Here is a 23,163-nt window from a genome sequence, read left to right as displayed (position 1 = left end):
AATGATCTAAATGGCATCTGCCTCTACTGCTCCGGTTTTGGTATTTGCCAAACCAACAACACTACATCCAAAGCTAAATGCTTTTCCTAAGGAGAGCTTACTGACAGTGGTCATTTTTTTCCTGATAGGTAGCCTAGTTCAAAGATGATACATATTTTTTTTCTTACTTTCTTTCTGATAGGCCGTGTTTATCAAACAAACACTTATCAATCAATGATGACAGCTTATCCACTGATGTAGGACCAGTTTGCAATTTCCAACTACTATAGTAATGGTAGGACTGTGGCCACTTGACAAATTTCAGGCCAGCAAACAGCCAGTGGTGATTTTATGGTGACCACCCCTGCGGCCAACCCAGATCAGATTTTTTTTCAGATACTCTGAAAGGCTGTTCAGAGACGATTGGGTTCAGTGGGGTGTCAGTTAGCCTACTGCTAGCAGCCTCTATTATATTCAGTCTATTTTAGCCAACATCATCGTCTTCAGTGTGGAACTATTATCCACAGGACAGGCCCACACCTATAGGACGGTGCTACAGGCTGCTGGCTGCAAGGCATTGCACTTTATATTGCAATAAGCACAATTAAAAGATTAAATTGAAGAATAAGACATAAGATTTACTAATAATTTTTGTTATTTTCATTATTTAATAGACACTAAAATGCAGGAACAATGTAGCCTGGTTCTACCAGACCATCGTACTTCATTGCATTTGTACAGAAGGTCTGGAATCGCTCAATAGACAAACGTTAACTAACTTGAAGGCGGGTGTCTGTTGAAGTTTAAAACTATTGGATGTGCCCAGTGCCACTCTGGACCTGCCAACCAATCGCATAAAGTTTGTTCATGAGGTATGTCATGCGCCGGCTTCTGACTACAACTGAAACTGGCACATGACCTCAACGTCATTGTTCTCAGCCACTCCCTCTGTTCCTGATTGGACCGGTAAAAATCTACCGGAGAAAACCCGCGAATATACCATGGATCCAGACTGACTACTGAAGGGAAATGAAAATTGAGCGTAAGTAGGAACAATGTATTTTAATTTTGTATGTATTTCATTTTGTGTAATTCTCAAGGTAGGCAAGGTACGATTGTTAATCATCTTTGGATTGGTTATAATGCATTTCACATGCCATTTCGTTCAGGTTTGCTTTCCGATGGCCACCCCACTCTGTGTCCCACCTTGGCCACCCCAGTCAAAATGTCCTGGAAACGCCACTGCTAACTGACAAAAAGCTTCAATTCACCCAACCATTGTTTAACATGAAACTAATGACCGAAATGAGAAAACATGACATTAGAGTTGTCACAAACGATTGCCTTAATGGTCTCTGAATGAAAAACCATTACAATATTGTGCCAATCCCAAAATTGCTCTTCTCCCTCTCAACCTCCAACACTAATTAATTTGCCATTCTGAGGTCATTAGAAGTAATCACATGTGAAATGTCCACCCTAATCAACACTGGTGTTGGAGGGAGCATTTGCCTGGAGAAAAAAAACGGCCTTGGCTTTAATTGCAGGCAGCATAGCCAAAGACTAACTGCAAATGGCTATAGTCGTCCTCCGGTTTGTTCATTTGTGTCATGTTAATCTAGTGCGAGTGTAATTACAATTTTGTCATAATTAGAAACTGGAAGTGGAGGAATAGAAAGTCGGATGCCGGGGCCGTGATGGGAAAGGAGAGCTATGGACAGGGGCCATGTTGTCTAGATAACATGGAGCTCAGCTGAACAACCATCACTGTCTCTCTATGACCAAACACAGTGAGGAACTCTCTGTCACAAATAAATCAATATCTCCTGCTTCTTATCATGACTGATTTGTGGGCAACTGACATGAAATGCTACTGAGCTGTTGAAGACATTTCATGTTGTTCAATTTGTTAAATCAATGGTCTGTCTCTAATGACCACAGACTATGCAACATTTTAATACGTGCAGGGTAAACACTCAACCACACATTCTAGTGAGGCAAAAGTGATAATTGAGTCAGATTACTTTTGTGTGTCTCTATAATTGAAAATCAAATATATCAGTGATTCTTGAGAAGTGGGACAAAACAGGGTGCAATGTTGAAAAAATAGAAACCCTATGTTTAGGCAAATTAAGACATGTATGACATGACATTATTATGACATGTATGTATCCAACATATACTAAGCTACTGAGCTAAGCTTTGACACAACCTCCCAGCTTTTGTTTTTTTTACCGTCATTGGCCTATCACCACCGTCAGATGTCAACACCGTCAGATTTCCTGTCTGACGTCGTTGACATATCTAACGTTTCTTAAACATAACAAATGGAATGTATATAGTAGCCATTTGGTTTTTCTGTTGATGTGAGGTTCTAGTATGAACTACTTCAGGAAAGTAAGGGGCGCCCCCTTTTGTCCAAAGGGGGCGCCAAGGGACCAAGTTACTCGTAGTGGCTTTAACCTGAGTGCTTTAAGTGCTTATAAACACAATATACTCAAAGTGAACTGATCGCTGCAACAACATCCATAAAGCTGCGCCGTACACAGCCTGACTTCTTGGTTCAACTCTAACCCATCATTCTTCCCACACAGCTGTATTTACTCATGAACAGTGTAATAGGGGATTAGTAGCACCATGGGCCCATTTATTGCATCTGAATAAAGTGGTAACCAATTTGGCAAAAGTTTTCTGTTTGCCCGACAGTATGTGTTGTATAGTTGGTAGTGATGAGATTTTAGAAACAGTCGATTTAAAAATAATTCACAAATAACGCATTTTCTAAACTGTATCCCCAAAAACTGAAGGGAAGGTCAGGACATTTTATTTCTTGCTTGAATGTTGTAAAAAACGGCTAAATGAATTAGGTACATCTCTGTTGCTCTCTGTTTTAGAAACCTAAGCAGTGAAATCCAAACAGCAATGTGTTGCCAACTACAGTATATGTATAAAGGCGGTTGTATGGACTCAAGTATCTCAAAGAGAGGATCCAGACAGTGGAATCAAATGTAAACTCTGTGCATATTGAGAAAGAATAAAACTTAAAGTAGCTACGACGAAGGACGTTCAGTTTTTGTTCATTCTAGTGGCACCTTTGAACAAAAGCGGTAGTGTTTTTTTACGATTGCCAGTGTCAATACGCCAATGAAGAGAGACCGCAGATGCGTAGCGATGAGGTAATGCATTGATATGTCCGATTAATAATGGTCAAATGACGATGGTGAAGCAAAGTCAACTTTGATTTAGTACCGTTCGGGAAACGCAGGCTTTTTCCAGTTTGCCTGCCTTTAGTAAGTTCCAGGGGAAAAACATGACCTGAGCAATGGCATTAATAAAAACTATATCAAAATAGCATTCCTTTCTCTGATGGTCTCGTTTGCTGTTAAAGCTCATTTATGATCATCGGGGGGACAATTGAACTGTTTAATGAATGTTCTAGTAGGAGGTTTTAAAGAGTCAAATGAAATAAGGATCGGTCGACTGAATGTGCTGTTGAAAAAAAAAAATGAAAATCTAGCAGAAAAGTCTCTTAGCCGGAAACACATGTCCTTCACACATGTGCATCTTAACCGGCACTTGGGCATTGTTGGGAAAAACTGTAAATCTGTCAACAGTAAGGAGACACTTGACTTATTGCAAATACAGAAAGGCTGACCACTGGGACGGACCCTATATGTGTCAATGACAAGATGAACACGCGGGTGTACAGCACCGAATCCACGGCTCTCCATATGGTTAGATTCCCTGAATGTATGAGACAAGTTCGTGCTTCAACGTGACACTACTGGAAGTGATTCGACTTTAGTAAGATTTACGGCATTTCGTCAATTCGCTCGTCATGTGTAACTGCATAGCTCCGTTTGAACCGTTTGTGCGGTAATTCCTTTTGTAGAGATGAAATCCTTTCTGTCTCTAATCCACACATATAGAAATATCTGCTAAGCTGTTATGTACATGCCCAGACCTCAGATCAAAAAGCCTTTTTAGCCATAGTGCAGAAGTTCACTGTTTGATGTTGTAGGTCCCCAGAGGAAGCAGTGTGCATGTATAGGTAAACAGATGGAAAATTAAGTCCCGCATTTAAGTTAAACATATGTACCCTGCGTTCCAATACCCATACTTCCCTGCTATTAAGTATGCCAGAAAAATACATGCAAGTCAATTGTAGTATGCTTAAAATACACAAATGCCCCTCTAACTCCAATAGAATTGTGGAGTATTCGTCTTTATTCTCGACATTCCTCAACATTATGAAAAAGAAATCTTCCTTATCTGTTTTTTTTCTTCTTTCCTTGACCCTAAAACTGTTCTGTACTTTAGTATGTAGTGTAGTAAAAAGAAAGAGTATGTGATTTGGAACGCAGGGGTAGTTTAGACTCAGGTCTTGGAGAGTCTGCTATAACATGAGCTGTGTTCCCTGGAGTTGAAAGAGATTCCGTGGAAAAAGCATGATGTAAAAGCTCTTTTCGTTTTCTTTGCGGTGTATAGGGGGGGAGGGGGGGGGGGGGGGCTAAGGGCAGACCAGATTGTGTTAAAACTCATTCCGTGACCATCCTATCTGTCAGGGAACTGCGAGTGTGACTGGCATTTTCATTGGAGTTTTTTTTTTTCTCAGGGCCAGGGGACTGTCTGTCTTGGACCTTGAATCTGGATCACACACTGATGTTGTGGAGGCAGGCAGAATCCAGCAGGGACTTGTTTTAAGGCTGAGGGGGAATTAGAGTCGGTTATTCCTTTAGTTGTGCTTCTTACATCGTTCAAAAATGGTATAATGTTTTGCCGCAGTAGACTTTGGTGGTTTATCAATATACCAGTGACTTTACAATGACTTCAATGGTAACAGAGACTTAAGGGCTTTTTAACACAATGTCCTGACTGCACAATGTATTAAAACAAATAGGCTAAAGCTAGAAGAGTGTGAGGAAGCTCCCGGCAGCTACTATATGTGTTATCATTAAGCTTTTTATTATGATGGTATACTTATAACGCATATTTCTATTGGATCTTTTTTCTTACTCTCCATTGCAATTATCCAATTGAGCTTAGTAACCGTAACTCAAAAAGAACCCTATATGATATTACGTTTATTATGTAGCTATAGTGCACAATAAAGTCACGAGTGTCCCAAATGACATCAAATACATAATGTATAAAGAATGTAGAAAACACATTGACAATACAAACAGTGCAAAAAGAAGACTAAATGTTGTGGGATATGTTGCATATACAATGGCGTAATTAGCCAAACTATTGGGCTGATAGGTTTTTTCAAGCAGATACAATCTGCTAGTGACATTTCTGCCAGCCAAATGGACCATCAGCAGCTGTAGAAAAATAGCCTGTTTGTCAAGGGGGCCATTATTAAAAAATTATAGTGAGTTTGGAGTGGAGAATCTGACACTGTTATTATTTTACACAAGGTAAGTGTACTTACATGAGTACTTCGATTACTCCATGAAGTGTAGTACAGTTACAGTACATGCTGACGCTGACTTAAATGTATCAGATAAATACAATCACTATACCAGAAATGAGAGAAGTGTATAAAAGACAGCTTATTTTTGTTCCAGTTAAGTCCAGTGGGAATCACAATAGATCAAAAAGACCAACAGCAATGAGATGTAACAGATGGTAATCTAAAGCACACACACACACACACACTCACACACACACACACACACACACACTCACACACACACACACACACACACACACACACACACACACACACACACACACACACACACACACACACACACACACACACACACACACACACATTGAGACAGCTGTTGCCACCATGCCTGATGGATCATGACAGGAGCCTTTAAAAAAGCCACTTCAGGACTGACTCCACCTGGGTCCAGGAGAGTGTGAAGCATAGCTGACAAATAAATCATCCTCATTTGATTGAGCAGCCTCTCTAAGCCTCTCTATCACGCTGACAAACTGTTTAGGATGCCTGACTGGCAGAGAATCAGTGATATAACTCACTGGAGGAGGAAGGGGACACGTCAAGTACTGCTCGGCTAACACCCCCCCCCCCCTTCTACAAACCACTTAAACATGTTGTCATAGGTCAACCGTAGGTGGTGGATGCCACAAAAGGGATGTGTTGAGATTCTCCAGCCCCGACAACTGTGCACAGCCAATCATATTCTCACTATATTCAAGCGCCCAATGATCCTCTGCGGTCAACAGTTAAAGTCATCCTGCATTTTGATTGGTGCATCACGACCATATTACCGCTAAGTGAGGGCTTCTGGGTACTCATTTAACGTTTATCCCACATGTAAAAGGATTTAGCCTGAAGTGTGGCTAAGCATTCCTACTGACGAGAAATGACTTCCACCTGCTCAACGATGGTGTACACACTGTACATCCCTCTTCACGTTGAATCTGTTTTTACCAAGTTATAGAAAAAACTCAAATGAAGCCACACAGCTGCACAACAGGCTGTTGGCCTCCACTGTGTCAAATGAGTATTTTGTCACGCTTTAGATATTATGACTTTCTTACATTTTCCTATTCACGGCGAGAAGATTGCATGAATTTAAAGCATCACAATCGCCCACTACACCACACCTCCTTAATTTGACACACACAGGCGGGGTATCATCAATTTAACCTGCAGATTATTTTTTAGTTAATTAGATTAGTTAATAAGCAGTCCGGTCTAACATACATGAGATACCAATGATAAATGCCAGTGAAAATGTTCAATTTAATGTCATCAAGTTTCTTGTTTTGTGTTCAGATCCCAAATATATTGAATTTGCTTTTATGAAGGACAGGGGACATGAGCCAGTTCTACCATATGAGAAGCTTAAACTGTCAACAACAACTTTCTTGGTGTCAATCTCATTGGCAAATACTTGCAGCTTCAGTGTATATCAATAAGATATCAGTCAGAGAGAGGAAGACAAGTCTTTTGAATGGGAGAGATGGGACAGAGGTGACAACTGAATCAATAGAGTTCCAATTTACATGCATGTCACCACTAATGACTTTCCATTTGAATGTTTGTTAAAATAATCACATTCGGTCAAATAGAAGTGTAACGTAGTACACTTAAAGGCCTACTTCACCGGTTTGAATATGAAGGTGTATTGAATTCTGAGATCCTATGTAGTATAAATGTGCGAATTTTTTTTAAATCGGTTCATCCTAGCCTGAGAAAAGGCAGAAAGAGTGTTTTTTTTAACCCTATACTTCTCTTTCTCGTGACATCACAGAAAGAGAAATGTAGGGTTAAAAAAAAAACGTACTTTGTAAATATTACTGTGATGTCTTTTACTGTGACACCTTCATATTCAAACCGGTGAAGTAGGCCTTTAAAGGCAAAACCAAGTCATTAGAAAAAAGATCAAATAGCGTCAAATGTTGGATGTATTTTTTTTTGCAGATTAAGTGCGGGACAAACTTTTCCTTCCATCTTAAAAAAAAGATTACCACAAAGGGATTTTTATAGATAGAATTAAACAGTAGCCCCAAAACTGTGCCCACTTTGCTGGTGCTATCCTGAGACAACGTGCCATCACACAACAACTGATAAACTTCTTAACTTATCAGCAGGCTGGAGAGAGGCCTGCCTGGCCCTGCCCTCTCGTTCCACTCTGAGATCATGAGAGCAGCCACCTGTCTGTAGTCAGTACTGGGCGTTTCTATCTAGAGGAAGCAGTTTATCTGGTAATAAGAGCATCGTCCCAGCCCTATAGATAAATCCTTAGCTTATCCTCCTGCATATGCTACAGAGGACACAGCCTGCATGTGTCATTTTCAGCTAGAGACACTTTGGCCAGCAACAACAATACAACAGCCGTCCCACTGCGCACACACACACACACACACACACACACACACACACACACACACACACACACACACACACACACACACACACACACACACACAAACACACACACAAACACAAGTCCTTCCTTATTACCGTGAATCAATGTGCAAATGGCCTGAGCATAAATCGAAGGTGTCACAGAGTGATTATGTAATTATCTCATCAAAAGATGAATTGATAACGACAAGCCTCCTAATAGGCAAAGAACCGGATCCTTTTGTCACCCACACGCTCAATTAAAATAGCGCTTTGGATAAATGAGTTGAGTGTCTATTTCTCACACGACACGATGTCAGCTTTACAAACAATAAAGCAACACATGTATGATGGGGTGCAACGCAGTACAGTGATCCAGTCAGTAACTCCTTATACAATGAGTTGATCACAGAGAGGAGTCGATGCAACTAGTAAAAATAATATTTAGAAAATATGAAAACTAGAAAGTAAAGTCTAACTCTGTATATCTGATCCCTTGTGGGTACCAACATCTGGATCTGCTACTGCCTCCAGCTGCACACACCTTTTTAAAAGCCATTTCAGCAATGGATCAAATGACTCAGCCAGTCCCACATTAAGTGCAATGACCTGCAAAACTATTTCGGCTCAACATTTAAATAGCAGTAGTAGTTTTCATCAAAATAAATCTCTTAGATGCTTCACCCCACCATCAGTTGATGCAAAGCACTCTGCCATTCATTTCGACATGTTCAATCCTTCAAGTTCTGTTGGGTAGATAAAGTACAGGAACAGATGTAGTTTCACTTCATTTTCTTTGAATGAAATAAAAGAACAGTACATTTGGAATGTGCAGTGATCGCCCGTAGGTAGGCTGTATGAAAAGTATTGTTTTTTCTTAATCTTTTAAGGGGGTACTTACACGGTGACGATTGCAGCACCAACGCAAAGGTATTTCTACGTTTGCGGCCTATCATTTACATGATAATACCGTTTGCACTCAGCACATGCGTCGGCCTGTTACATTTGCTGTCAAACTAGCCACTCACGAGTTAGAAGTTAGAAGACAACATGCACTGTGTCAAGGCTCAAATATAACACTCGCAAAATGCGGGTAAATTTAGTCTAAGCGAGTAGTAAGTTATTGAGACCACCCGGCTTCACATTGAAAGCATTTCACTGGCTTCACTTAAAAGCATTTCACTGGACAAACGTCTGAATGCGCAAGTTTCTGCAAACATAATGGAAAAACCTTCCCGTTTTCAGAGAGACTGTTGTCGTATAAACATGGCCAACGAGCAAATCCAAGAAGCAAGCGTCCACAGTACCACCCACCCTGTTTGTTGGGACACTTGAAACACAAAGATCCTACAAAGAAATACAATTTAGTATCGTTTCTAAATCCCTCAAATCGAAACTCTGAAATCTAAGACAAAACACTGAAATAAAAGCGACTGAAGGTTGAAGGCCAGGGATAATTTATTACCAAATTCATGTTCTCCAGCTCCAAGTGTGCCTCCTGTGGGAGAGCTAAGGCAAGGTGCAGTAAAACGGCAGCGAGGCCATTTGTGTGTGTGTTTGTGTGTGTGTGTGTGTGTGTGTGTGTGTGTGTGTGTGGGTGTGTGCTGGGTGAGCGATGGTAGTGGACTGCTATGAGACTGCTGTGAGTGCATGTTCACCACGGGAGGAGCGTTTGACTCTCCGCTCCAGACAGACCCTGGGCTCACTATTTATGTTGAAGTGCAGATACCTGGGGAAAGGCCAGTGTCTCCGCTCATTCCATGCGCTAAATGATGTATGGCTTTAGCTTGGCTTGGGTATTCAGAATGGGGAAGAGAAAGGGAGCATTGTTCTGAATAAGAGCATTATTATATGGCTAAACATTGAGATGACTGATTTCAAAATTGGGAACTCAATGAGAAATATGGTAACGACATATTGTTTGATAGTATTTTTAGAAAACAAACACATAAAGTATTTCCCTATGGATTCCTTTGACCAAGACACATACTGGCGGCGTACAACATTTCACCAGTTCATGTTGGTAACTCATTCTTAAATATAAATCGCTATCTTTAAAGACAGAAAAGATGTGAACAGTATTCCTGTGCATGTCAGTGATTTGAAAGCATCTTTTGACTTACCTCCATCATGTTTGAAGGGGGGGGAAATGCCATCTTTTCTCTCCTCCTCTTTCTCCATCTCCTCCTCGTCTTCACTGTAAAGGTTAAACAGCCTTTGACCTGGCTTCCTGTTGTTCTCAGCCTTATCCAGCTTGACCCTCACTGGTGGCTGGGTAATGGTGGTCGGGGAGATGGTGGTGATGAAACTGACCATGGGGGTTGTCAGGTCCTCAGGCCTCCTGGGTGGGCTGGTGCTGGGCTCGAGTGTGCTCTTTTCGTAGCTGCTGGATGGATGGGTGCTCTCTGGATCCTCATGGCTTCTCTCCTGCTGTGCTGATTCTGGCTCGTAGGGCACGTCCCTTCCTTCAGGCCCAGTGAAACCATGAAAAGATACTGTTTCTTCCTCATCCCTCTCTTCCTCATCAACACCTTCCTCCCTGTCTGGAACAACTGTCCCCAGTAATACTTCTTGGCCATTTGTGCTTTCTGGGGTTCTAAGCATGTATGGTGGAAAGTCCACTCTATCTGTTTGTCTCTGATGACTGTTTTGATTGTCTGTATCTCTAACTGGATGACTTGAGTCAATCTGTGTCTTTGAACCAATGGGTGTCACACTATCTGATGCATTTCGGTGATGAACCGTACTCTCTGAAGTGATATGTGGGTACTCTGAGTGTTTTTCATTCCCTGTTCCTCGGTTCAGTGGAAATATGAATGTATCCGAACTTTGGAGTGGATACGATGGATTCTCTACATCTGCATGTGTAGTGAGATCCCCCAATGTGACACTTTGCACACTTGTTAGACCCTGTGAGGCCTTCCAAGAAGTTGTGGTGTCTTTGTGTGCTGTATTTGGCTTGACTGTACTCTGCTCCCCTCTCAGGAGACTTCCTCTCATTTCCTCTCTGTCCGCGGGTTGGGTATGCACTCCGTATCGCTCTCTCAGCTCCAGCTTGCCTCGAGTGTTAAAGTTCTGACGGGCAGAGGTTCTGTCGGGTCTTTCAGAGTCTCGGGACACAGAGATGACCCTGTTGGAGGAGGAAGCCACGGTGGGAGAGACCCGAGATTGAGGGTAGGTCTCTGGAGTGTCTGTAGGACTGTAATCATAATCTTCTGGCTCTTCTTTATCCGAATGCGACGGTTTGAAGAGAGGAAGAGTCTCAACAGGAGACAGACGATGAGGGCTTGAGACTTGATCCACACGTTCTTCTTGGTCAAATCTGAGGGGGAAACTGTTGCGCCGGCCTGGTGTGTCCTCCTCTGTCGGTGCAGCTAACATTGGTTTATGAACCTTGTTCGGATCACAGTCTGGCACAGGGTAGCACATCAGCTTCCCTCCTTCGGTGGGGCAGTGGCAGACCCGACAGGGGTCAATGTGAAAGGAGTGTCCGGCGTCATACTTTTGCTCATCGTTGATACATCCGACACGTTCGCACTGCATGCAGGCGTCTGCCGGCTCTGAAACCTCGATACAGTTTGGAGGCAGTTCAGGACAGCTCATGAAATTGCAGCTGATCCTGCCTCCTCCTGCAGGACAGGAACATTCCGTGCTGCCATAGTCGACAAAGTAGGCATCTCCCTCCGGCACCTTGCCATTCTTGAATCCAGCATTGAGGCAATCATAGTATTGGTAACCCTCGCATGTGCATCCTTTTTGCAGGCATGAAGCGCAACAGGCGCCTTTCTCCAGCACTTCTTCGATACAATTGTCCAACCCGGGACAGTCCACACTGGTGCAGTCACGCTGGCACAAGCAAACACTCACGTACAGAAAGAGAAGTGACAGTCTCAGCAGTGTTGCTTCAGTTATTGCAAGACGAGCCATTGCACCAGGTGTACGTACACGAGCAAGGGAGATCAGGTATCCTCAGGTATTATCCTTTACTTTGTCTTTAAGGATTCTGGCACATTTTGCCCACGTAAAGCACCTCTAGTCTGCAAGAAACAGAAGAAGTAGAGAGAGATAGGCAGACAGGCTTATTTAAAAAAAAAGAAAGCATAGCAACATCTGGCTTTATAGTTGAGCTCACAAGAGTCCAATCTTTACAGCCTCATACTTCCCCTAACAATAAGACCACATACACCTCATTTTCAATCATTATGATGAAAGTTGGAACCTGCCCAAGGCAAGTCTACCACATCCCTGATTATCTACATTGCCATAACAATCTTGTGTGGCAATAAACTCTAAAGTATAATTGCTGAACATAGAAACGACATAATACTTTAGTATTTGTGTTTGATGGAAATTGATTCCACTTCATGGAAATGATTTCACTGTAGTTATTAGTGGAACAGAGACTAAAGTGCAAAGTCTCATTTGACTAATGATTCTTCTAAATGATGTGTTTAATGGGAGTTGCTGTTTCAGATTAAAAAAATGACTATTTTGACACAACTACTCCATTATGGAGTCAGTTCATTAGTTTGGTTCATTTCACAAAAAACACAAAAATCATGCATGGATAAATATTAATAAAGAAGTTCATGAAATCATTTGACAATTTTGTAGAATAGAAACAACAAAAGGAATCAACGTCTCAAATATGACAAATCCCTTCTGCTCCACTATTGTTCTGTTCTGATTTTGAGACATTTCCAAACACAACACATTCATCTCTTTGCCAGAATGTTTTTGGACAGACCCAATTCATCATCAAAGACACTAAGCATACATTCACATGGCTCAGCTCCATCAAACTCCGACCACGCTATCCCTGGCCTGATATCCATGAAGTATCTAAGGAGTGCTGAATTCAACACTGATTCGTCACAAAATGGCACTGTCACAAGTCAGTAAACCTGCTAAATCTGCTCTCAATAAGGATGGCTCTTCACTTCATCATCTGTGATCTGAGTCATCAGCTCCACATTAAAGAGGGAGCCAGACAGTGACCTAACAGCTGGAAATAGTTCACACATTGTACTCAGAAGTCTTCTGTCTTATTACCTTTGCCATGCCTTATGTAATACAAAAGACTACCATCACATCCTTGCACTTAGGGAATGTTGTCACGCAGTGGGAGTCTAGCTAAATTGTTCCACTCAAAGACTAAAAACTTTTTTTTTAGCCAATACATCTCTTTGCTTTCTATCAGTCTTGTCATGTTTCAGGTTCTCAAACTGAACCACATGGCACAATGAAATGTAAAAGCAATTGTGTTGTTTAGTCATAGAGGATTTCACAAGCTTTTTGTTGTTGCTCTGAAGCCCAGACCATTGGAATATAAAGGCTGCTTTTGATATTCTGCAGTCAAAGCCAAGCAGTTTGAACCACAATGCACAATGTATAAAGCAAAGAAAAAGAAGATGAATTGAATAATTGGCATTTCTTTCACTGCAAACTTTCAGAGTTGAAGCGTCTGTCACAGGCTCCTCAGGGGGATTAACTATCCCCAGCCTGCCCTGAAGGCCCTTCTGTCTTCCAAACCGGGGGCTTATGTCAGCCCTGAGAGGGCAGGATCTAGGCAGTCATGTCAATGGAAATGGCATGCCGTCATACAGTACCAGGGCAGACATAATAAAATTTGGCAAGGCAAGGCTGCAAAAGAATGCGAAATTAGTGGGTCTAGCAGCCGGGTGTTTCCCAGTGTTGAGGGATGGGGGATTCCTCTGTGCTCTCTCTGCCTGCTAACACAAACGCACGCAAGCACAAGCGCAAGCACGCAAGCACACACACACACGCACACGCACACACACACACACACACACACACACACACACACACACACACACACACACACACACACACACACACACACACACACACACACACACACAAGCTCAGCTGATCTCCAAACAATCCAAAAATCCAAACAATCCCCTCATGTCATGCTCGGACACCATGAACGAAATAAGACGATTCTTTCGGTGCGCTTGTGAAACAGAAGTGTAGGACTACTGTTTTTGAGAGAGAGATGCTTTAAAGTTCAAATTCAAATTGATTGACGCTCATGGTTGTGTATTTTATAAAGACTGTAATGACAAGCATACTGTATATTAAAACGTTTTATAATTCTGAATACATTTTCTTGCTGCTGTCAGGACGCCTGTGTGCATTGAGCAACATAAAAGTAAGAGCAAATCAAAAAGTAATAACAAAAGAAAACTATTTCAACAATTTACAAAAGACTGGACGAAAGAGACTTTAGTTATACATATAGACTTAGCATCTTTTTCAGTCCGTCATACACTGCATTGCTACCTGTCACATATTTTCCACCTGATAACTAGAAAACGTATAGGCTACAACTGTCAATGCAAGATTGTGCACAGTTGAGTCGCCTTCTCTAATGAAAGTAAAGTTTGAAAAAAGAAATCCGCACTGAGCGACTCACAAGTTCTTACCGCAACACCCATGGATTCAGCTGTGTTTAACGCTGGCGAACTAAGTGTAGGTTCAAATCAAATAGGCCGCGGACGGTGGGCAGTTTAACGAATGAAGCGGTTTGTAAACACCGGCTTGTGTTACCTTGTCATGCACGGAGTGATGGGCCGCCGGCTGCCGGTTCCACTGAGCGCCGCGAGTGAGAAACCTTTTGACCATCTGGGCAGAAGGGAGGCGGAGGCGGAGGGGGAGGAACGAAAAGTTTCCCCGGCCCGAGATTCCAGACAGGGCCGTCCCACATGAGTAGCACATAGCCTATACTGCAGGTAGTATAGGGACATTTAATGTATTTGACCTGTTGAGCTTTGGCTCATGGACAAATGATGAAAAAGTTCAACATGTAGCCTATGTAGCCTAGTCAAATGCTAAATGTAAAAAAAGAAGATAATTAAAGAAAAAGGTTGTGCAAGAGAATATACAAAAAATATAGCTTAAGGTGGGACTTTTAAAGGTGCAGTCAGTGATTCTGGAGACAATTTTTGTCAAAATCAGTGAATATCTCCTCACAATCCATCACCTGAAAGTATACTGTGTGTGCACTGAAAATAAAACCTGGTACTAAGCTCTGAAACGGGCATGTGGTAACAATGAGGGACACCTATGTCAACATCCCCTTACCGATCAGAGCCTTTGTGTATTAAAACCACTTTTTTGATTCACTCAGAGTTGACCATCAGTTAAAACAACGCAATTTTTTATATAAATGTATTATTATTATTATTATTATTATTATTATTATTATTATTATTATTATTATTATTATTATTATTATTATTATTATTATTATTATTATTATTATTATTATTATTATGACTTTGCACGTGTCCAAATCCCAGCCAAGTTAGACAAAGTCTATTTTACTGAGTCAAAGTTTACTTTGCCTCGCCATTGTCATATTACGATTATTAATCTGACATAATGACATATAAAGGGGTATACCTGTCGTATCCAGTATGGATCTAGAGCCAGGAAGAAATTAGCCTATCTTAGAATAGCATAACTTTAAGGAAAGGGGAATGAAGCTAGCCTTGTTCCGTCCAAAGTTACGCACTTTGGTCATCTCCTTTGAACTCACAAAAGGTTTACATCAGCCCACAGAGGAAGATAAGCCAGGGTTGATGGTAATGTTCCACTCTATTTGTCCCCTCATATTTAGCTAATTGTAGTATAACAGTATAACTGGTTAAAACACAGTTACTATGCCACGGCACTCGTTTCCTTTAGAGCCATGTTGTTGGCCCTCAGGGTAAACTGTAGCTGCTGTCCACTGCTGTGATTTTAAAGGATCTTGCAGGACCGTAACCTTGGCTTAACAAGAGTGCTCAGGTACACATCATAACTCCTGCTGCTTTCTGTCCTACTCCTGCAAGTTAACATTACATACACAACACAAGTAGCCTGGCTCCGCCTGCCTACCTAATTCCGCTCAATTTTCATTTCACTTCAGTAGTCAGTCTGGGGGTGGGGTGTGTTAGTGGGATTCTGCTCGTCCACATTTTTGGCGGTCCAATCAGCGAACAGAGCGAGTGGTTGAGAATGATGACGTCGAAGTCTCGCTCCAGTTTCAGTTGAATGCTGCGTTCCTCTATACTCGGAACTCGGAAATTTCCGACGTGGTAGTTCTGAGTTCCGACCTGTCTGTGTTCCAGTGCATCTGCTCGGCAAAGTATGGACGCTTACAACCTTTCTCATCCAAATAACTAAACGTTAGGCTCTAGAAAGTTACCGTTGCCAGGTACCGGTAGATCCATAGACTACAATATAGTGAAGTCGGAAATTTCCTATTTCCCTGTACAACTGAAACTCACCGTTAGAAGTCGGCTCATGACATACGTCTGACCAAACGTGATGTGATTGGTTGGCTAATCCAGAGTGGCACTGGGCAGATCCAATAGTTTTAAACTTCAACAGACACCCGCCTCCAAGTGAGTGAACGTTTGCCAATTACAGCACTTCCAGACCTTCTGTACAAATGAAATGAAGTACGATGGTCTGGTTGGACCAGGCTACAACACAAGGCCATAGGCTATCTAAACTACTAACAACAGAACAAATCTTCAAATGCAGGCCTGTTTTTCTTTTTAAATTACCTGTTTGATCCCATGCTGTGCCCCCTATCCTTCCCTGGTGGGATGAAGAAAGATGCACGTCATTGTCAAGTGAGCGTGGCTTTGAATTCAAACGGATCTGAATTCAAATGTTCCAACAGCAAATGGCAGAAGAAGGCTAAAGTGACTTTACAACTTGAGACCAATCTTGTGTCTCACTTTCACGACACACCTTCAATTTACTTGAAGCGCGGCTCCTTTGGAGGACATCGTAAATTTGGCACCTCCAGGGGGATGTGTTGAGGAGTTCAAAGAGTGTAGGGGAGAGTGAGTGTTGTTTTTGGGATACAATAACACGCTAGTTGTGTTTGAATGGATTCAATCAGCATGTTGGAACGCAGTGGCCGGACAAGCACTTTGGACCCCTCCCAGAAGCCCCTATAAAAAGGTCTTAATGAGGAGCTGTCAGGGCCTGGGCTGGAGTGGTGGTCTGTGCTGTGATAAACAGATTGGCTCTGATGGGCCAGATAAGACCACATGGCCAGGGGAGTGGGCCAGCTTTCAACTATAGAGATGAGAGATTGAGGTCAAACAACAGAGAGGACCCGCGTTGAGAGAGTGTTCAGGGCTGGGTCATTGTAAGGATACTGTCAAAACCTGCTTACAGGCCTACACTTCTTATTCAGTATATATGACGAACCAGTGGCCTTATTTTTCACATTTGAAAGTGGACTTGGCTTTGACAGCACATCTCTTTAGAGTCAAAGGTGAGTCAGCGTCTGTGGAGAATGCTAGTTGTTCAAATCCCTTTTTGTCAAAATATGTGATTTTCTCATCACAATCCACTACCTGTCTGTATTGTGTGTGTTCTGTGCCCCGAAAATAAATAAAACGTTATTACACAGCCCAGGCTCTGTAAACAGTCATGTTGCTAGATATGGTGGGCCCCCTTTGTTAACATTCCGTTTCTACATGCAAGTTTACAGAGCTTAGGCTGGGTATTAATACCAGTTTTCTTTTTCAGCGCACACAAAGTACAATATTAGATATACAGTACAGGAGATATTCACTGATTCTGGCTACACACGTTTTTTTACAACAAGCGTTCTCCAGAATCGCCGACTCCACCTTTAAGTGCAGTCCTCTGTCTGAAATGGAGCCGAAGACTCACACAGAGTAGTAACAGGGTAACAGGATCAGAGCAGGGACTGCCACTTGTAGAGAGCTCATACTTGGATTTTGCATGCGCCATATAACAGGATGAAGCTCAGCCCTGCTATAAAACACTGAGTGAGTGGGGACTTGACAAATGCATGGGTGAGATTTGTGGAAGCCCAGTGTGATCTCTGGGGAAAGTCGTCAAGAACTGCAGACACGGATTTGAAATAGCCCGGCACGACCCCCGGGGAGTGAGGCTTCGTGTGTGGGGTTATAGAGAGGCATCTGGTTCCAAGTCTCATTGGTATAGTTTTATTCTAGTATGGTTTTATTAAAGAGAGGCCTCAAAAACGACTTTAACATCACATCTGGGGGGCCATTTTTCTTTAGCTCCACTTGCAAGTAATGTGTCAATACTATATACTGTATAACGTGACGTTAGCGACAAATACTTATGAGGACTGCTCAGGGTGGGTCAGTTTAGTGCATTCATTGAGAAAACGGATACTGGGAAATGGGACAGTCTGTAGATAACTTTGGTTTCCTGTTTTGGCTGAGCATTTAGATTACTATCACCGTCCTTCTCCAAACCAGCTGGAGCCTGAGGAAAGTGAGATCATGTTAAATATGTGCAAGATGTACTCCAAGATAATCTCCTGATATGATTTTGCACAGCTTGAATAAATGTGATTCCTTCGAATATACAAGATGTATGACGGCTTTAGAAAAAATAACATAGGAAGATTGACCAGATGTCAAATGCGTAAATAACATAAGACGTCATGCCAACTGCACACAGCCACCAGACAGCTGTACAGAGGCGATAAAGTCGCTGGGATTTGAAAAATTCTGTTTCTGGCTGTCTTTTTTTAAATAGTTTTACTTACTGCTTACTGTTACAGAGAGCGCAAAGTGAAAGTGGAACATCCAGGTTCTTTTCCAGAACTGAAATATATTTGACAACTGTACCTTGTTGGCGTGATGTTCAAAAAAACACTTTGTTTGCAGCATACTAAGGCTTTTTTTTGCCAACTTCTATCCTTTTATATATGGCATGATGGAGCACATTAGCTAACTAATGATGCCGGCACTGCAATACATGAGCCAAGTCACATAAGACCAACCAGCCCCTCCGTCTGCTGAGTAGTTCAAGCGTAGGTCACAAAAATCCTGTTTGGCTGAAATGATTATCGTGCAAATGATCTGCACATCATCACATGATACAACACTGTGTTTTTTATTTTATTTTGATAAAGTAGGACACTTTGTAGAATGCAAACTGTTAGGTAGTTAGTCGTATCATAATGCAACTCTGCTGATGTCCGAACTGGCAAATTTTGGTTTGTCCTTGAACGGCACCATTTAACTGAGGGGAGAGAAAAAACGCGATGGAGAAATTTAATTTGTGGAATGTTTGTGATTCAGTCAGTGTGTTGCTGGCCGAAACTTTATTTTTTTTTATTTTTTTTTGATGAATAGATGCATGAAAATGACTTCCAGACTAATTCTACTCAGATGGTAATGTATATTGAAAAGTAGAATATTTTTGTGGAACATCGCTGACTGAGACTGGGAGACTTAAAAAGCTTTGGAAATAGCTGCGTCTCCCTCTCTGAACAACTTACTGTATATGTGCAGCATGTTGCAATTAACGTCTGGCACCAACTCAACTGCACATTCTTATTTCCTGCAGAAAACACAGGACACTGAGGTGCTGAGTGTATGTCCTCTGGACTTTATTATATACAGAGAGATACTAAAATACTTGGATCAAAGCATCAATGCGGCATCACTCAATCTTTTTTTGCCAACAGTACAGAAACCCACATAAGAGAAACAACATTGTCTTTGGTGTACTGTACAGGATTGAATAGAGGGGTTGACCTTCACATGGGCCTCAAACTGCAGGTTGATTTGCAGGGCCTTTAAGTGAACTGGGAAGAGAAGGGAAGTGGGTGGTGTTGTGCTCTGGAATCTCCATTAGCCAGTCACTGTAAGGGGGTCAGAGTGCCCCTGCCCCTGTCAATGCTTCTCTTACTAAATGGGTCAGGAAACCAAAGGCCCTTTTTAAAAGCAATTGTTAAAATGCTCAGTGGACCGTTTTATAAGAATAATATCTGCAGAAATCAAGGCTTAAAAAGACCCAGGGGAACTTCACCTGCTGTGTTCCATCTGAATGTGCCTAGGCATATCCACCGGTGCCGAGGCGTCTGTTAAATCACAACCAAGAGAGGATAAGCAACTGCAGCTAAAAAGTGGTTTCAGGTATTCTGGAGAATGCTTGTTGTCAGAACCACTTTTTTTAGTGAATATCTCCTCACGATGCGTTACCTGTCTGTACTGTGTGCACACTGAACAAAAAAATAATCCAGTTTCAATACACAGCCTAGGCTCTGTAAACTGGCATGTTGCTAGGTGAGTCCCCTTTTGTTTATATACCCTTTGTTTACACACCAGTTTACAGAGCCTAGGCTGAGAGTAGGAGATATTCACTTGACAACAATAGTTCTCTGTAGCTGATGTTTAATTTGCCTTTTCTCCAGGCTCTTATTTTGTAAAGAAGAAATAGAATCAGACTTTACACTTTAATTAATAAAAGAAAGCGACTCGCCAAAACCTTTTTCGAACCGATTTGGCCGAATAAAACATGACAAATTCTGGGCCAACGAGGGCAGTAATGGCTCTTCTGTAATTGCCAGTTTGTCATCTGGTCTAAGTGGCTGGCTGACCTGTATTGCTTGGCAGCCCAGTACGTTTGGAATGATAAAAAGAGCAGGGCATTGACTGACATGTCCATGTGCCACTTAACAGGATGCTGGAGACTTTTATCCCCCGTGTACTGATTGAGATTAATAGCAAGTTGTTGACTACTTAGGAATAATAAGTGAGAAAGGAATTCAGCCAATTCTAATGGATATTTGCTGTTTGGATGTGTCAAATGGCAACTGTTTGCTAATTCACTAGCCATATAAACTGTATAAGGACATAATAAGTCAATAGTGTCTGATGTAACATTGTTGAGGGGTTCTGCCTAAATGTGACAAAAGATATTTTTATAAATGTTTTATTTAAAGCTGAATTAGCTGATATAAGCTGAGTTAATATCATCATATGAAGTTCTGGGGGTGATTGCGTTAAGCAGTTGCCTATTTACACATCCTGCAGCCATAGAGTAACTAGAATTCTGCCTGGCGTTAATATTCCTCTGCCAGGCATACAATTGCCTAACGGTGAAAGTCCAGTGAGTGGTAGGTAATGTTTTAAAGAAGGTCAAGCTTCTTTGTAGCTACAATATGGTACAAGGTCACTGAGACCTCACAATATGGAAGGTTGCAGTAACCTTTGACCTCCAAAATCTATTCAGTTCATCTTTGAGTCGGAGTTGACATTTGTTCAAACTTTGAAGAACATCCCTAAATAAAGCATTCTTGAGATACTGTCTTCACAATATGTGAGGTCATAGTGCCCTTGACCTTTGACCTCCAAAATCTAATCAGTTCATCCTTGAATTAGAGAGGTCTGAAGAAAATCCCTCAAAGGTCAGTACGGCAAAACATTTTGGCCTTTGGCTACCGTCGGCGCCGAGGCATAGAAATAGCATGCATTTGGAGTTATGTCATTATTACTATGACCATGCAATAAGTTTATGATAATTTGAGTAAAACTCACTCCCTGCGTTCTAATCCCCACACTTTCTTCTATTTAGTATGGTAAGATTTAGGATGTCCCGATTCAGATTGGGTCAGATTTAGGTTACAAATGTCTGAATGCCCTCCTACATCTGGCCGATATTTTTAGTGTTGAAATCAACATACTATTTGGGGGATTCTGACCCACAATCCAGTGCGCACAGGAAGTGAAGTCACATTGACGGAGCCTTGGTAGGAAAACAACCAGGAATGCGATGACATATAAGCAAGAGGCAAGATCAATGTTATGATGAAATAAATAAGCAAAAATATGTCCTGACTGTGTTCCTACTGCATGATAACTAGATTATTTGTATGATCAGCTGTAATATGTAGAATAGAAAAAAAGAGTACCTGCGATTTGGAACGAAGGGACTATTTATATTTTAAGAACAATAATAACTGTATGTTTGAACTAGTTATATAATTCAGACATGGTCATTTATCATAAATAAATGTGGTTTTACTCACAATATCACAAAATTGGGGTTGGGGTTCTGGCATAGCAATCTATGGTTGGTTTCTGAATCTGTAGGGAAACAGTGGGTGGGGGGTTGGAAGGCTGGGCCATGTTTTTTTTCGGGGGCCACATAGTGGGTCAGTCCACTATGTGGCCCTTTTCACATTACACAGTTGATTCATTTGATCCATTGTTGATAACAAAATGTTATTTTTGTGCAGCTTTAAAGCATTATTCCGTCATTATAGTTGAAGTTTAGACGTACTCTACATTTGCTTTAACTTTTTACATTATCTTAAATAGTAGATAATTTTATTTTGTGTCCTCTACCATACATAATGCAATCACTGCCATGAATTGTATTGAAATGTATAGACAAACTTTCATTTTGAAATCAGGAAGTTGATTTGTATCACAAATATTATCTTTGTATCATGTTTTCCTCACCTAGATTTTAACTTAAAAAAATATTTTTCTTTATACGAGTGATTGCTTAGTTGAACGCCACTATTTGCACCCATTTGGTTAATCAGCTTCTGATATCATGAAATATGCATGGGCGAGCAGCAGGTGCTCCGCGGGGAGCTTTGGTTTCCTGGGGATGTTGCTCTAATGGGAGCAGGCATCCAAAGTATGTGTCGCTCCAAATGGGCTCCCTGTGTCTTCAGCCTTCTATACACTGCAGCAAAATATCAAGTCTTCACATGGCAGCTCAAAGTTTCAGGCTGTGAAAACTCTAGAAACAAAAGGGTACTTCGGACATCCGTGACTTAAGGCAGGTGCGTAGGAGAGGGTAAAGTAAAGCCAGAAAGAAAGGTTTCCGCACATTGTCTTACTTATTAAATATATATTTTGTTCAGTGGCAATACATATCTGTGCTGTTAAATTCTGAAATCAGCCCTGCGTTCCTCTGTTCTACAGCTGGTCATAAAAATAATCTAGTTAGCATACAGTATGCTACTATTGGCACATACTTTTACTTATTTATTTAATCATAACATTGCGCCTTGATCTTGCCTCTCTTGCCATTCATTGTATCCTGTTTGCATCCCTGGTGTTTTCATACGGAGGCTCTGTCGATGTGATTTCACTTCCGGTGTGCACTTGATTGTGGGCCAGAATGGCCCAAATAGCCTACTGATTTCAACACTAAAAAATTTCCCCGGACTTAAAGGCATCTGGATATTTTTAAGCATGCTAAATCTGACCACAAGAATTGGGACATCCTATATCTTTTTTCTACCATACTAGATAGCAGAAGGAATGGGTGTTGGAACGCAGGGAAAGAGCTACTCGTTACCTCAAATGTTCCTCCCACCTTTGAACCCTAGTGGTTCTGAAGCCCCCCCCCCATGTTGACAGGAAGATGCATTCCTGTCGTGAGCTGATGAATGGACCTCTCAAGTCAAGCGAACATCCCACGACCTCTGTTGTCTTCTCCCCCTGTGTGGTGATGGAAGCAAAGCGCTAAGCCAGTGGACAAAGCCAAGCCTTTAGCAACAAAACCAA

The 23,163-nt window shown here is 41.6% G+C and overlaps 1 protein-coding gene across 3 annotated transcripts in view; it reads right to left on the bottom strand.

Moving 5' to 3' along the window:
• fbln2 (fibulin 2) overlaps window positions 1-14,431 on the bottom strand; it is a 64,112-nt gene extending 49,681 nt beyond the window's left edge. Inside the window, exons 1-2 of one of the 3 annotated variants that reach the window (XM_080026777.1) lie at window positions 14,384-14,431; window positions 9,934-11,847 (exon numbers count right to left, since the gene is read on the bottom strand). In XM_080026777.1, the coding sequence (XP_079882903.1) occupies window positions 9,934-11,737 (1,804 nt within the window). In that variant the 5' untranslated portion in view covers window positions 11,738-11,847; window positions 14,384-14,431. Of the gene's footprint in view, window positions 1-9,933; window positions 11,848-14,249 lie in introns of all 3 variants that reach the window. The other 2 variants (XM_080026779.1, XM_080026778.1) reach the window with 2 other exon arrangements.
• Between the last annotated feature and the right edge of the window lie 8,732 nt (window positions 14,432-23,163).

Source organism: Ammodytes marinus, assembly GCF_949987685.1.
Source record: "Ammodytes marinus genome assembly, chromosome: 4".
Lineage (NCBI taxonomy): Eukaryota > Metazoa > Chordata > Actinopteri > Uranoscopiformes > Ammodytidae > Ammodytes > Ammodytes marinus.
The sequence above is the reverse complement of the archived record's forward strand: the minus strand, read 5'-3'. Positions and strand labels throughout refer to the sequence as shown.